The 16,071-nt window shown below is 42.7% G+C and overlaps 1 protein-coding gene across 2 annotated transcripts in view; it reads right to left on the bottom strand.

The window, feature by feature from the left end:
• Nucleotides 1–16,071, bottom strand: part of PLXNA4 (plexin A4) — a 597,539-nt gene that overhangs the window by 267,261 nt on the left and 314,207 nt on the right. For both annotated transcript variants that reach the window (XM_089527462.1, XM_089527463.1), the window contains exon 4: nucleotides 1,229–1,360. In XM_089527462.1, the coding sequence (XP_089383588.1) occupies nucleotides 1,229–1,360 (132 nt within the window). The remainder of the gene's footprint in view (nucleotides 1–1,228; nucleotides 1,361–16,071) is intronic.

The raw sequence follows: 16,071 nt of genomic DNA, 5'->3' as shown, positions 1-16,071 counted from the left end.
TACCAAACTCGGAAGCTACAGTTGGTTCAGAATATGGCAGCAAGGCTGGTCACTGGTAGCTCCAGGGCCAGCCACATAACACCTATATTGAAAGATCTGCATTGGCTGCCAATTCGCTTCCGGGCGCAATACAAGGTGTTGGTTTTTACCTATAAAGCCCTAAATGGCTTGGGCCCAGAGTACTTGGAGGACTGCCTCTCCCCATATAATCCGCCCCGCACTCTCAGGTCAGGTGGGAGACAACTTTTGAGAGTTCCCAATGTGAGATATGCAGTGTCTGCGCATAGGGCTTTCTCTGCTTCGGCCCCGCAGACCTGGAACTCTCTCCCTGATGAGCTCCGCTCGGCCCCCTCCCTGGAGTCTTTTAGGAAAAACCTCAAGACCTACCTCTTTCGCCAAGCTTTCCCCCACGTGTCCTAATGCCATCCTTCTCCTTGTGTATTGTGTGTATTGTAATGGTTGGAACTGCTTCCACTGTGTTTTTACTGGTTTTTAATTATTAGGATTGAATGATGGGTTTTATAATTTTGTATTGTATTGTTTTAATATGGGGGGACTCTGATTGTGTAATTTTGTATTTTTATTATTCTGTAAACCGCCATGATCGAAGGAATGGCGGTATATAAATAAAATCTCATTCATTCATTCATTCATTCATTCATTCAAAAGTCCCCAAATCCCATGTCTCCTCATGTCATATCTAGCTAGGAAGAGACATTTTGATCCTCTCATGCAAGACATGGAGCACTTTCTCCCTCCTATTACTCCTTTCCCAAACGTCTCCTCTCTTCCAATATGCTTCAGCTATATGGGTTCTTCAAATGAGCCTGTCAACTGTTCAAAGCTAAAATGAACCAGTAGAAGATTATATCATTGCAATGAGTCACCTGGATGGACCTGGCCAATTCACTATTCTGCTCAGTCAACTATCCAGGGTGGAAATATTTCCAGTGTAGCTTGCAGGTGACATGTGTTCTCAACCAACATTGATGGCACCCAAATTGCTTCTATCTAGAAGCACCTTATAACCTCTTCAACATCATGTAGAAATCAATAAAGCCAACATTGCACTTCAAAGCACAATCAAGACTTTGCTGAACCAACACAACTGTGCTGTCAACATGCTCAGTCTCTGCCAGACTTAAAGCCTCCTTATTTTAGATGGAAAATAAAATGGACACCATCCACCCTTCAATGAAAAGGTTCCAGCAGAGGCCATGCAGCTCACCTGTTTCTCAGACATCATGTACAGATATTTGTGATCCACTGAAAAGGCCATGTCCCGCAGTATTGGACCACTATCCACCACTTGTACAATTTCGTATTCAAGCGCACCTTTGACTGGACCATCTACACGGATCTGTAAAACCAAAACAGAAGCAATTATACAAAGAGCTGGGTTACTCTCAGATATATTATTTTCTCTGCAGTAGTTAAACAGACAGACAGATAATCACACAGAAACAGATTGCACACATAAATATCTGTTAACAATTTTTTCATTACCTACATATATGATATTATCAATTGTTATACATGTATAAAATTGAACTGAAAATCTATATTTATATCTACATGAAAGGATTTTGTAGCACCTTTGAGACTAACAGTGCAAAATACATTGTAGCACAAGCTTTTGTAGACTTGGGGGGGATACAGACGGGCATAAAGGGGCAGTGAGACGCTGCCCCTTTCTGCCCCAAATGGAGGCCGCAGCAGACAAACGCTGTGGCCTCCATGAGGCCTAAGAAGAACCTGCTCCCGGAGGGTTCATTTTAGGTCACACATGGGGCACCAATGCCACCCTCATGAGCAATTATGATGCCCATGATACGTCATCATGGCGGCCCCCGTGTGGACAGGGTCAAGCCAAGATGGCACCTGGACAGTGCCGTAGGGCTCAGGAGCGTGCAGACATTCTGCTTTCTTAAGTCACTGAGTCATATGTGCCAACATATCCATCATATGACTGATATTCATCAGTCATATGAAAGATATATAGTTCCAGCATCAAAAGGTAGTCTCCATATAACTTGCTTTGGGACATGAGCAGGAGAGTACTCTTGCATTTGCGTCTTGCTGTGGGTTCCCAGGGGAACAGGTCTTTGGTCTGATAAATGCAGTCTCAAAGCTGCTACAAGATCTCTCTACATACTGATTCTGCAGACTAACACAACTATACCTTTGGAGAACCAAAGGGAGAGAAGCTATGCCCTAGCCGACATGGTCAGTTCTTTAAAGGAGCTGTTGAGAGAGTTACACCCTATCTCCAAACTAGGTTTAGCACCTTGAACAGCTCTCTGGTGCTGGATTTTACGCACTCCAGAATTGTGTGGAAGATTGGTATTTTAATTGTAAGATAAAATCAACTGGAGAGAGAGAGAAAGAGAGTTTGTATGTCTGTATGCCTTCACACCCACACACCAAGGCAACCAACTGGCACTTTCACCCTCCCAGCCCAAGCCAATCTGGCAGCCCTGTAGGATCCTGACATAACGACATTAATTCCACATCCCTGGAGCCTCATGCCACTCATTTTTATTCTGCCAGGCAGGTTGCTATGAAAGATGCTCGGCAAAGGTCAGCCATCAGAGGAACCCTCCTGGCAGCTGTTTGTTTGTTTGTTCGAACATTATCTGGGACTGGCGGTTGTATTTATATCCACTGAAGTATCAAGACAATTAATATCCTCTCCCAGTAGCAAACAGATGCTTTGCGTTCAAGTGCTCCAGCCTCAGCCAAGCTCGGAATGATCTCCTTAATGAGCAAACAATACTATTAATCTTTAAAGATGCAGGTGCCGTCCTCTCTGCCTCTAAATATCCAGGCTAGCCAAAGGATACGAGTGCCAAGAAGCTCCAGCCTAATAGGAAACCTGAGCGCAGGGGAACAAAATCAATAGGATCGAGGTTAACAGGGGAAATCTTCTAGGAGGAATCAGAAACCTTAGCATCACAGTGGGCTTTCTGGAAAAGACAGTCTAGCATGGGCTGTTCCCTCCTCCCTCCCTCCCATTTTTCTTATTCTTTTTATTTGTTTCATATAGTTCCTCCCCTCTCATTTCGCTAAGTATGAGTAAATACTTTTGTCTGAGGCACAACGTCCATTACAAAACATTCTGACAAAAACAATGTCTCTAGTCCAACAAGTCAGATACTGGCAATAAAATTACAATTGCATTAGACACAGGATGAAAAATAAGTTAAAATCAAAAGACAAACAAAAGGTTACTGGGTTCCTCCAAACACAGGCCAGCTTACTAAAATTAAAAAAAGTACAGTCGGACCTTTTTATACAGGGATTTTTTAATATTTGATATGTATACTTTTTTGGAACATTTTCAAGCATCCACGGTTTGGAAATGTACCAAAAAAGTATACATTTCAAATATCAAATCTTTTTTTTCCATTTTTTTATAAAGGACACCAATTTGCTACGTCATTATATTTAATGGGACTTGAGCTTACACGGATTTTGTTATACACAGAGGATCTTGGAACCACAATCCAGCATATAACAAGGGTCCACTGTATGGATTTCCAATGTGAAGTTGAAGGCTTTCATGGCCAGCATTCATAGACTTTTGTGGGGTTTTCAGGCTATGCATTTTGGAATAAACTCTTCTAGAACATGGCCACATAGCCCAAAAAACCCACAAAAAGTCTAAGTATGGATGTCATTCATTCACAAATGCACTTATTCCACTTGTACTCCACCTAGAATGAGATCCAAAGCAGAATGGGATCTGGATCAGTTGCTTTAGATTCCTTGATGCTTGGAAGGGTAAATTGACTTCTGCCATCAAGGGGCAGCCCTCTTGTCTGTTCATTATTTCATTTAGTTACTTTAATTGTTCAAGCACCTAACAAAAGCAATTGTCCTAGCCACTGAAGCTCATAATAACATGGTAGAGCCACAATAAGATGTTCAAGTCACACAAAACATATCACGGATGGAGAGACCAGCACATCAGAAAATATAATATGTTCTTTATTTATGGGTTTAAAAAAAGCCAAAGTGCTTTGTAAGTCTTATGTAATTACGTATTGTTTAACTGAAATGGTTTTGTTTTTTTTAAATGTTATTGTAAAGTTTCTAACTTTTTATCTGTAAGCTGCCTTGGGGTTTTTTCTAGGAGCAAGGCAGCATATAAAATGAATGAATGAATGAATGAATGAATGAGGACACAAAAACTTGTACATTATCATCAGAGGCAACATACATTATCATCAGTGTGAAATGCCTGAGGATACACTGGTTTGAAGCTTATCATTATATGTAACTTGAGTAGACCCATTGATGCAATGGATTTTGCCTACATGTTGACTCACCATTTGACAATTCATCCAATGAGTCTACTCTGGATGGGGCAGATCGATAGACTTCAGGCCTAGCTGACTAGCCAACCTGGACCTTTGATCCCTTTCTACAGGTCTCCTAAATTAGAAAGTATCAGATCAAAACATTAAAACCTTCTGTCCCTGAAGGTGCAACAGGCCCGGTGCTTGGCACATCAATCCAAGTTGCCCTAAGCACCAGCCGGACACAGCAGTTATGACTGAACAGAGACCTCCCTAATGTCTTATTGCTTTTCCGATATCATTTCCTCACCCTAGTTTATGAATCTAATGTCCCCCAAAGGACAGGAGGTAAACTCTTGCAACCTCCCTTGTTCCCAAGGTAGAGAAAGAAAGCAGGACCTTGGCATATGATCTAACACCAAGGCCATTATGTGTGTGATGTATTCCTGCTGTTCCATTGATCCGGGCTACACAATGTTGCTTTATTGATCGTGGCAATCGGGGAGGGCAAGCGGCCGGCAAGGCAGAGGAGTGGGCTGGTTGTTATTACTGGTGAGACACCCTCTTTCCCCCACTTTCTCTTTCTCTGTCCATTCTTAATCACTTTCTGTAATTTGTCTAATCTCTGCTTGCAGCTGATCAATTGATCATCATAAAGCCTCTGAGGCAGCTTGGATTCCAGGAGTTGGCTGCATGCATCCTTTGCAAAACTCAGGCTGATGGCTTCTGTCTGAGGGGCAATGAATCTGTTGTGGGTTTTAGGAGCTACTCAATGAAAGATCCATGCTGCAGAACTCTAAATCCCAAATGTGGGTCTAATCTGCGTTTGAGAGATAATGCAGTTTGATACCACTTTGCCTGGGATTTGCAGTTTTCTGAGATATTTAGCAATCTCTGACAGACAGCTCTGGTGCCACAACAAACAGCAAAACCCAGGATTCCATAGCACTGAAGCATGGCGCTGCAGGAATAATCCAGTTTGACATCACTTTGAGCATTTCTGCAGTGCAGATGCAGCCTTAGACCCAATCGGCACTGCAGAATAAATGCCGTTTGACAATGATGTCACTATCATGCGATGGAATGCTGGGATTTGCAGTTTAATGAGATACTGAGCCTTCTCTGTCAGAGAACCCAGGTGTGATAACAAACTACAAATCCCAGGATTCCATAGCACTAAGCCATGATAGTTAAAGCAGTACGGCAGTGCAGATGCTGCACCAGTGAGATGAAGATCACTACTGGGGCCAGCCCAAGACATTCTGCTGCTTGAGGCAATGGCATCTTCCAATCCATAATACAGAAACCTAGCCTGGCAGTAGGATCTTACTTCAGCATCTGCAATGGGATAATATCCTCCATCACACCCAACGACAACAGCTTTGTTTAGGGCAGACAGCGGGAAATTATCATGTTTGAACTACATCTCCCATAATCCCCCAGCCAGCATGCCTGCTGCCCACTATTGAGGAACTGAACTGAGGAGTTTCACCTATCCTTCCTTGCTTCAAAATTCCCCATAATTTTTGTTTTGTTTTATTTTATTTTTATGCTGGCTTTCACTGAAATTGGACCCAAAGCAGCTCACAAAAATGCTTGAAAAGCAACAGCAATAAAACAGTATAATTTTGAAACACAATCGAAATACCACCTTAATATAACCAAAAAAATGTAAAATCCTTAAAAATACTAACTTAAAAATATAAAACCAATTAAAACATGCCAAAGGAATCACCCTCAATAAAAAGCCTTCCTGGGCACAATTACATATTAAAAGCCCAATTTACACAATTATATTGAGTTGTTACTGCTGCTGCTGCTGTTGTTGTGTGCCTTCAGATCATTTCCAACTTGTGGCATCCGTAAGAAGCAACCTGTCATGGGGGTTTTCATGGCAAGATTTGCTCAGAGAAGGTTTGCCATTGCCTTCCTCTGAGGCTGAGAGAGTGTGACTTGCCCAAGGTCACCCAGTGGGTTTCATGGCCAAGTTGGGAATCGAACCCTGGTCTTCAGAGTCATAGTCCAACACTCCAACCACTGTGCCATGCAGGCTCTTTACTATATAGTGCTAATATATGGCTGATCCTGCCCAAGTGACACTCTCTCAGCCTCAGGGGATGGCAATGACAAACTTCCTCTGAACCAACCTTGCCAAGAAAACCCCATGATAGGGTTGCCATAAATTGAAAGTGACCTAAAGGCACACAAGAACAGATATTTTTTTCTGTGCAGACAAGTATTTAAGATAGAAAGTTTTTTAAGGAATGGGCCAGGTGTTACATTCTTTTAAAGTGGTCTAAACATTTGAACCTTTTTAACTGTATTGTATTCTTTTAACATGTAATTTGTTCCAATATTGTTATAATTTAATTCTATTTTAATCTCACTTTTCAGTATGCTTTTAATTGTGCTATTTTTTAATATTGCCACTCTGAGTCCCTGTTGTGGGGAAAGGGTGAGATGATAACGACAACAACAACAACAACAACAACAACAACAACAACAATATAGTATTATACTCCACTTTAGCTGTCATGACAACATCTCATGGAATCAGGAGATGTCAATCAAGGGGGAGCATTTCAAAGTCTGAGTCAGAGAACTCTAGGGCATTACAAAACTACAAATCCCAGGATTTCACGGAATGTTGCCATGGCAATTAAAGTGGAATCATAGTGCAAAAAAAGCGTGGTGTGGATGGGCCCCTGACTCCTTTCATTGGCACATATCTCTTTTTAATCTTGCAGCCTGCATGGAGCTGGAGAAGGAGCCAGCCGGAACCCTGGGAGCCTTTGCTCTTGGCAAAGCCGTGGGTTGTAATCCAAGAAAAGCCTCACCCACTGACCTCTTTGCTATGCCAACTAGGTTGCAAAAATTAGGTCAAAGCAAGGTCTCAGCGGAAATCAAAACAGAGGAACTATGTCGATCCTTCCTGTACACAGTACTGAGATTCCCCGCATGGGCTCACAAGTTTTAAAAAGCTGTTCTTTTTCCTGAACTACATGTGCTGGCACTGATTCAATGGATAGGACAGGGATAGTCCAAGAAATGCTGCTGCCCAAGAGAGAACAGCAAGTGGCACCATCCCAGGATATTGCTATGGGGGTGAAAGTGTTTGCTCCCCCCACCATAAGAAACTACCTTCCCAGTGAAATTTTCCTTCAGTTACCAAATTTCTAGATTGTGGTAGATCCTCAGTTGAAGGTATTTAGATATGGAATTTAGGCATGCCAAGAAAAAGCAGCAGGCAAAGTGACCAAGGGAACTGTGATTGTTGTTGTGTGCCTTCAAGCCATTTTGGCTTATGGTGACCCTATCATTTTCTTAGCAAGTTTCTTCAGAGTGGGTTGCCACTGCCATCCTTTGAGGCAGAGAAAGTGTGATTTGCCCCCAAACACCCAGTGGGTTTATGTGGCTGCACTGGGATTTGAATCCTGGTCTCCAGAGTCATAGTCCAATGCTTAAACCACTACTCCACATTGGCACTCTGACCCAAAGGAATGCAAATACCATAAACAGGAGACTTTGAGGTACGAAGAGTTTTCATTCTCTCATTCTCTGCAGTGCTAGAAATTGGGGGACTACAGGAAAATTTCACTTGGGAGGCAGAATTGTAGTTTGGAGGTCTATGCTCTTATTCCATGTTCCTATAGCTACAGTATGTCCTGACACTGCCGTGACCATGCTGGCTGGATGTTTTCAGAGCTGCAATCCAAAGTAGAGGAGCTTTATGGAAAAGTGTGATGCATAGTAACAGAACTCAAAGGGATCCAGAAGTCCAGGATATATCATTGCAATGTGTCTTTTATTTTTCCCAGAACATCCCAGGGCCATTGGTGGCTTCCAGCCTCCGTGTCAATGTGTCCACTCTTTAAAGGCCTTTAAAGGACTTTTAAAAGCACTTTAAAGAACCTATCCATGGTATAATTTGCACTGCAGAAATAGTGCAGTTTGACATCACTTTAACTGCCATGGCTCCATGCCGTGGAATCCTGGAATGTGCAGTTTTGTGAGATATTGAACCTTCTCTACCAAAGAGCTCTCTGGTGCCACAACAAACCAGAAATCCCAGGATCCCATAGCATGGATCCATGGCACTTAAAGCAGTGTCAAACTGCATTATCTCTCAAGTACAGGTTAGACCCAAGTTGCTTAAGCTATTTGGGATTTAGGGCTCTGCAGCTTGGCTCTTTCAGTGAGTAGCTCCTCAAATCCACAGCAGATTCATTGCCCCTCTGACAGAGGAGCCATCAGCTTCTCCTGATAAGCTCCCTTCTTGCTAAGCCCAGGTATTTTCAGGCCCATAAAAGGCCTAGCCATACCGGGGATGCCATTGAATTTCCTTCCCTTCCTTTCTCTGCACAGCAAGGGCCCTTTGTGCCAAGCCCACATAACATTCCCGTTCCCCAGTCAACTGACAGATGACATAATTTTTGAAATCTTGGTTTACACACACTCCCCCCGGGCCAGCTGATTGATAAATTAGACACTTACAAGCCATGTGCTAATCAATGGGAAGCGTTGGTTTGTAGCAACAAGAGGCAAGCTCGGGAGAGCTAATTTTTCAAGGTAACGGCCTGCCAAGAGCAAGCGTTCAGCAGGCAAGAAGTCTCGCCAGGCCATCCATTAGCAAAGGCTGGGCTCTCGCCACAAGCAGCCAGTTCGTGCCAGGAAGAGTGGGCTCTGCCCTTGGTGGGGATCGCGTGACATTGGGACCGAGCTTCCAGAGATGAATGCCACACTTGATCATTTGCACACAACAATTCATTGAGAAAGCAACATAGAATTTGGGACTAGGTAGCCCTTGAGATTCCTTCCAAAGCTAAGATTCTGTCGAAGAGGTTGTAGCATAAGATTTCATAGATTTGGTCTACTTCCTCAGAGGCATGCAAACATCTTAGGATATAAACCATGTCTATCAAAACCTATACTACAACTTCATCTACAGTCTCAAAGATGCTACAAGATCCCTTGACATATAGGTATACCTATGAGGAACATGGCTTGGAAATGGAAATGTTTGAGACTTCAGCTCCTAGGACCTCTCAGTCAGTGTAGTCAGGCTGGCTGGAGGATTCTGGGCAATGTAGTTCAAATCAGTAGAGTGTTTAGATATATTTGTATACATACATACATACATACATACATAAACTAGATACTTCCCTGTGCATATTATCAGAAAAGGGATAGAAAAACTTGGTATGAACAATGAAGATAGAATGGGTAAATATTATTTTGTGGAAACTCTCCCGAGGTTGTAGAAAGTAGAAATGGAAGCAGTGAATGATTTTGGAATGAATGTGTGATATATAGATAGATAGATAGATAGAGAGAGAGAGAGAGAGAGAGAGAGAGAGAGAGAGAGAGAGAGCGCAAATGAATGAATATTGGGGAGAGTGTATAATGGATGTGTATTTATGTTTGTTTTTATTTTTTTAATTGTGTTACATGATTATATATACACACACACACACACACACACACACACACACACACACACACACACTTATTGAACACAAAGCATGAACATCTGCCTAAACATGTTTGGGATCTATCTGTCTGGTGATTACATGAGGACTCCTCTGTTGTGCTGCTTAGAAGCATCTGGTCTTGTGGCCACTTATTTGTAGGATTGCCAGACCAGACATTCTTGAGCTGAAGGGATGAGATCATGCTGCCACACAATAAATACAATGGTGACCTCTTGGGATTTGGAGGATCCCACAGAAGTATAGCTGGCATCGTCACAATGGGGTCTTTGAATGACCAAGAGCTGTCATATGAGAACTGCAGCAGAAACCTTCTGAGATCACCACATTTACCCACTTGGAAAGAAGCAAGTCAGACACTCCCAGACAGATGTACAGGCTCAGTCTGAGACTCATCAGGCACTCATAGACATAGCTTCTTCCCTCTCCCACACATAATCTATGCCTAACACACACAGGACAACACCAGAGCTAAGATTTTGCAGAGGAGTACAAAAGTTCTGTGGGGAGAGCTATGCCACATCTGTTGCAACCTCCTCCCTTCATGACCGTTCAGGGATCGAGGGAATGCTAGCAGGATTGGAGAGGCATCTGACTATGCATCCATGGACAGGCACAGAACCATAACATCATCCCTAGGCTGCATCTGCACTGCAGAAATCATGCAGTTTGACACTGCTTTAACTGTCATGGCTCAATGCGATGGAATTCTCGTATTTGCCTCATTGCCAATGGTCACACTGCCGGCTTCACTTGGGCAATAGTCCCAATGGGATAGCTAGATCTCTGCTCCATTCCTGAGAATATGAACATTTTGCAATGGTACAATTCAGCTTTATGTGACTGTAAGTCAGTTTGCAATGATGCAACTTCCCAAAAGGACGCCAGCCATCATATTAGAGTGTCATTAAATCACTATTCTTCATTACCCCCCCCCCACACACACACACACACACACTTCATCCAAAGCCTTGCCTTTTGCATATGGGTGAGTGAGATAGCAAGTGAAAGAAATATTTGCACAACCCCTTTCCATTTGACTCAGCCCTGCAATAAGCCCCTCCTTTTCTAACAATGGGGTGTGTGGGTCAGTTGTTCTCAGAACCATTGTGTTTCCTCAGATCCTTTGGTCACAACGCTTGCAGCATTGGAAGGGGACAGTTACCGTTTTCTCCCCCTCACACAATACACCTGGGGAAAACTTCAGGGGTTTATAATCTCTTTGTTTGATGGCTTGTCAAACAAGGCTGGCTGAGGAAAATGTCACTCCATCAGGCCAGTGGGGTGGCGGTGGGGAACCAGTCGAAGGCAATCTGGCAGGACTGGCTCAGGAAAAGCATTCACAGGGCCTGGCTTCAACACACTACCTCCTGGGCAACACTTGATAGGCTTGTCTCATCCCTGCCGCTTTTGTGCTGTGACTGGCACTTGTTGTATTGATGCTGAACTCCTGACCTTGTGTTGTCTCAGTTTGTGACCTTATGTCAAAACCACTTTGGGTAGAGTTTCATTGACCAGGTTTACCTCAGCTTCCCTACGGAGACGGATTGCTCAAGCCTAGTGAGATACTCTTTTTCATCTCTCTGTCTCCTTGTCTATTTTTCACAGCATCAGAGAGGAAGGAGCAAGGAAGCATTATTAACTTGAGGTGTCACTTCATCAACCCTTCTGGTTCCCTTAAACATCACGGTCCATCATGATAAGGCCTCAGTGCCTTAGGGAAACAAAGAGGTGTCTGTATGGGACAAAATACTCTGGGAGAAGATGTCCCCCATGGCACAGTGGGACACATGTGCAAACAGCATGCCCTCTATTCTTTCATTCAAATCATTGATAAAGATGTTGAATAGCACTGGGCCCAGGACAGAACCCTATGGCATCCCACTGGTCCCTTCTTTCCAGGATGAAGAAGAAGAGCCTTGCTGAGCACCCTTTGGGTTCGGTCGGTCAACCAATTACAAATCCACCTAACAGTTGCATTGTCTAGCCCACATTTTACTAGCTTGTTTGCAAGAATATCATAGGAGACCTTGTCAAAGGCCTTATTCAAATTAAGGTATATTATATCTACAGCATTCCCTTCATCTACCAAGCTGGTAATTTTATCAAAACAAAGAGAGATCAGATTAGTCTGGCATGACTTGTTTTGGAGAAACTCATGTTGACTTTTTGTGATTATGGCATTCCCTTCTAAATGTTCACAGACTCTCTGTTTAATGATTTGCTGTAGAATCTTTCCTTGTATTGATTTAAATCTGGCCTAATAAGGATATACCCCCAGTTTGGCGCTGAATGCTCCAGATGCCGTCCAGACAGTTTGCACCAGAATCGGGGACTACATTCTACTGACTGGTCACCTTGAGGATGTGGAGAAGATGTGGTATTTAGCCCAGGCAAACACGGCCAGAATGTCTTAATTCCACACACAAACTGATCCCACACAACCACACAAATCTTCTCTGTTTTCTCTTTGGTTCTCTCCCTCATACTCCTACTCCCATTTCGCCCTAAGGAAGCATGTTGTCAAACCCTGCACTGCTGGGAAACACTTAAGGTTATGCAAATAGTTTTATTTTTACTGTTTCAATGTGTTTTCATATTTTTAAACTGTTTTAATATGTACTGTTTTTATCTTTGAACTGAGTGGTGTTTTAATATTGTACTAGTTTAATTCTATTTTGTTGCAAGCTTGTGTATGTTTTTAATTGTACTGTTTTAATTTGTAAGTCGCTTTGTGTCCCAATTTTGGGAAAGAAGCAGGATATAAATAAATATAATACTAGTTGAAGTAGTAGTAGTAGTTATTATTACAATTGTTTCAATGGGTTCTAAGTGGCCAACTTCTGGTTGGTTAATCCCAACTAGAGTAGAATCATATAATAATAGAATCATAAAATCACAAAATATTAGAATTGGAAGAGACTACAATGGCCATATAGTCAGGCAGGAATTCACAACTAAAGCCCTCTTGAAAGAGGCTCATTCAACCCTCTATTTAAAAACCTCCAAAGCTGGAGTAAACCCATTGAATCTAATGTTCAACAGCAAGTCAACATATGATTCAATGATTGATTCATTGATTCAATGGCTCTACTCTAGTAGGGAACTACTAATAGTAATAAGGTCCATGTAATATGGATGTTATTGTTGCTGTTGTGAACCTCTCTTAGGTTTTCTTAGCAAGTTTCTTCAGAGAGGGATGCCTTTGCGACCCTCTGGGGTGGAGAGAATGTGACTTGCCTAAGGTCACCCAGTGGGTTTCCTTAGCTGAGCCAGGATTTGAACCCTAGTCTGCAGAGTCATAGTCCAAAGCTCAGACCATTACACCACAGTGGCTACATTTGTGCAATTCTGCTAACACAGCCATGAATTGAATACATCGTTGGCCCCAAAAAGTACAACCACACGTACAAAAACAGTTGCACATGTGCATGACAACCACAGGAAGCTGGCTTGAGTCTATCTACTTTTGCTGGAAAGTTCACTTGAAGCGATGGTCAGATAGACCAATGTATTCTGCCTTTCCTCTTATCCTCCACCATGTTCTTGCTTTTAGGAGCAGAAGAGGGCAGCCAATTAGGGGGGAAAGGGAGAAACTCTTTGTTTGCACACACAGATCTTGGCAGGCAGAAAGGCAGAAAAAGAAATGCAATGGGGAAAACATTAGCCTGAGCCTTAATATCCTGGCAATTGGGGGAGGAAAAACACATGGGGAATGAAAAGTGCTAGAAGATTTGAATGGTTCCAATTAATGTAATAGAAATTTCTTCCAAAGAATGCTGTGTGGGACCATCAGGGAACAGGCAAAGTCCTTCTTGGACCCTAGGGCTCAGAGGGATCCACTTCACTGTTTCGATACCTTTGGACAGGCTTCATGCACAAGAGGACACCAGTTTCCGCTGGAATAATAGGAACTACCAACTCACTTATCACAACCAACATCTGTTCCTAAATCTGAGATAGAGCCAGCAACATTAAGCATTGTCCAGAACAAAGTGTGTAATCCAGGATCTTGGGGCCCCAAGCAGATCTTGGCTGCTCCTTGTAAAGCCTATAAAGCTGGCAGATCCCACCCATGGCCCCCACAACCCAAATGGTCACCAGGATTGCCTGCCAAGCACCGCTGTCCCATGCTTTCTGGGACTATGCTTTTCCAACTCTTAGTGGAATAGCAGTCAGTTCTGTGGCGATCTGTGGAAAATGGAAGAGGCTTTCACCTTCACGATCTCCTCAGATGCTGCTACAATGCAGAATTAATGCAGTTGTACATCACTTTAACTACCCTGGCTCCATCTGATGAATCCTGGGATTTGTGTTTGTGGCGGCACCAGAACTCTCTGACAGAGAAGGCTAAATAGTTCACAAAAGTATAAATCTCAGAATTCCTTAGCATTGAGTCATGGCAGTTAAAGCAATGTCAAACTGCATTAATTCTGCAGTGTAGAGGCAACCCTCATTTCCAGTGCACCAAAATGTGATGGAGCAGACTGTTGAGTAAGGGATGTAATCTGCTTTAGGTTTTATATAATAATGATAATACTCATCATCATCATCATCATCTTTGTTATTATTATTCTCTTACCTGCCTCTCCCCATGGATCAAGTTAAAACTGTAAAGGAGTAACAGGCTGGCTGAGGGATTATGGGAGCTGGTGCCCAAAAGGTAACTTTCCTGCACTCTGGGCTTGATAGTCCTCCTTGCATTTCTAGCAGATAGAGTCAGATTGTGCCGTCTGGTAGGAGGAAGTGGACTGAACTGTATATTGATTGAACTTTGCAGTCAATTCTTCTCCTACTGGCTTCCAGTAAAACATAATCAAATAGTACTATCCTCGGGCATCCCTTGACCTATGCAAGGAAGTATGAAAGTATCTAATGGAGTGCTTGTCATGGGAAGACTTTCCCCTATGAAACAAATGCTAGAAAATGAGGGGCATCCCAGCTTGAAGGCTGTACAGTGGGCCCTTGGTATCTGCTGGGGTTTGGTTCCAGGACCCCACATGGATACCAAAATCCATGGATGCTCAAGTCCCAGTAGATACAAATAAATTTGTGTCCATTATATAAAATACCAAAATCAAGGCTTGCTTTTTGGGATTTCAATTTTTAAAAATATTTTCAAGTCATGGATGCTTGAATCCATAGATAAAAAAATCTGTTGGCATGGAGGGAGAACTGTAACTCCATGAAATTATCACTATTTTGCACAGCCACTTGATCTTCTTAAACCAGTTTGTCACTCTTAACAGTAGTGATGATGCCCAGTCACCACAAGGTGGCAGCATCTAGATGAAAGCAATCGCCAAGAACAGCAGGATTGGAAAAAGCACCTGCCATTAGTTTTGGTGCTGAAGTCACAGTGAGTCCATTAGTTCTGGAGAGGAGGAAACTCCTCTTTCCTGTTGCCTCTTAGTAACTTCTAAGAAGAATTCTACCCACTTTTCATGCAGGACAGTGTGAACGACAGATCTGTCATTTTGCCTACAATCAAAACCAAGATGTGGTTGCACTTTGCAAGATGTAAACTGCACGCAACAATTCTCAGTGGGAGCACACTGAGCATAAGGATCAAGATACCATTTCCCCTGCAAACATGAACCCATCGGGTAATGCTTTTGTCTTGCCTCCCCTTTTCCTCCGGTGTTTTCCTCTCTGTCAGGACATGCTCTACAGAAATGTTCAGCAACGATTGCTGTCCTGATGTGTTTCCCAAAACTCTTATTGGCCTATGAATATGGGAAAGGTTATAGGTCTTTTAAAATGTGGATTTTTGTTGTTGTGTGCCTTCAAACCAGTTCCAACGTACGGCAAATCTAAGGCAAACCTACCCAATATCTCATAGATGGTGATGCTCAGCCAACTGGAATTTGACATTTTGTATCCCCATCTTTTCCATAAACCATGATGTACCCCTGAAAGAAATTAGTGTACCATCATGTTTGATTGTCCTCATGTGCAACCTGTACTCAGGACCTGAAGCTACTGTTAGAACAAAATATGAAGAAACAAAATGGTTCCCAGTCAGAAAGGGGGGTCAGACAAGGCTGCAATCTATCACCACATTTGTTCAACTTGTCTGCAAACAATACAATAGTCAGGGCAGGTTTCGACTCAGAGGAAGGAAGAGTGAGGATAGCAGGAAGGAATATCAACAATCTAAAATATGCAGATGATACCATATTACTAGCAGAAAACAACACAGACTAGGGCCAATTATGAGAGATAGTTAAAAAAGAAAATGCAAAGGCAAGCTTACTGCAGAATGTTAAGAAAACAAAAAA

This window comes from Sceloporus occidentalis, unplaced genomic scaffold (genome assembly GCF_023333645.1).
Source record: "Sceloporus occidentalis isolate IW3139 unplaced genomic scaffold, rSceOcc1.0.p SCAF_5, whole genome shotgun sequence".
Lineage (NCBI taxonomy): Eukaryota > Metazoa > Chordata > Lepidosauria > Squamata > Phrynosomatidae > Sceloporus > Sceloporus occidentalis.
Note: the sequence above shows the minus strand (reverse complement) of the source record. Positions and strands in the feature narration are given on the sequence as shown.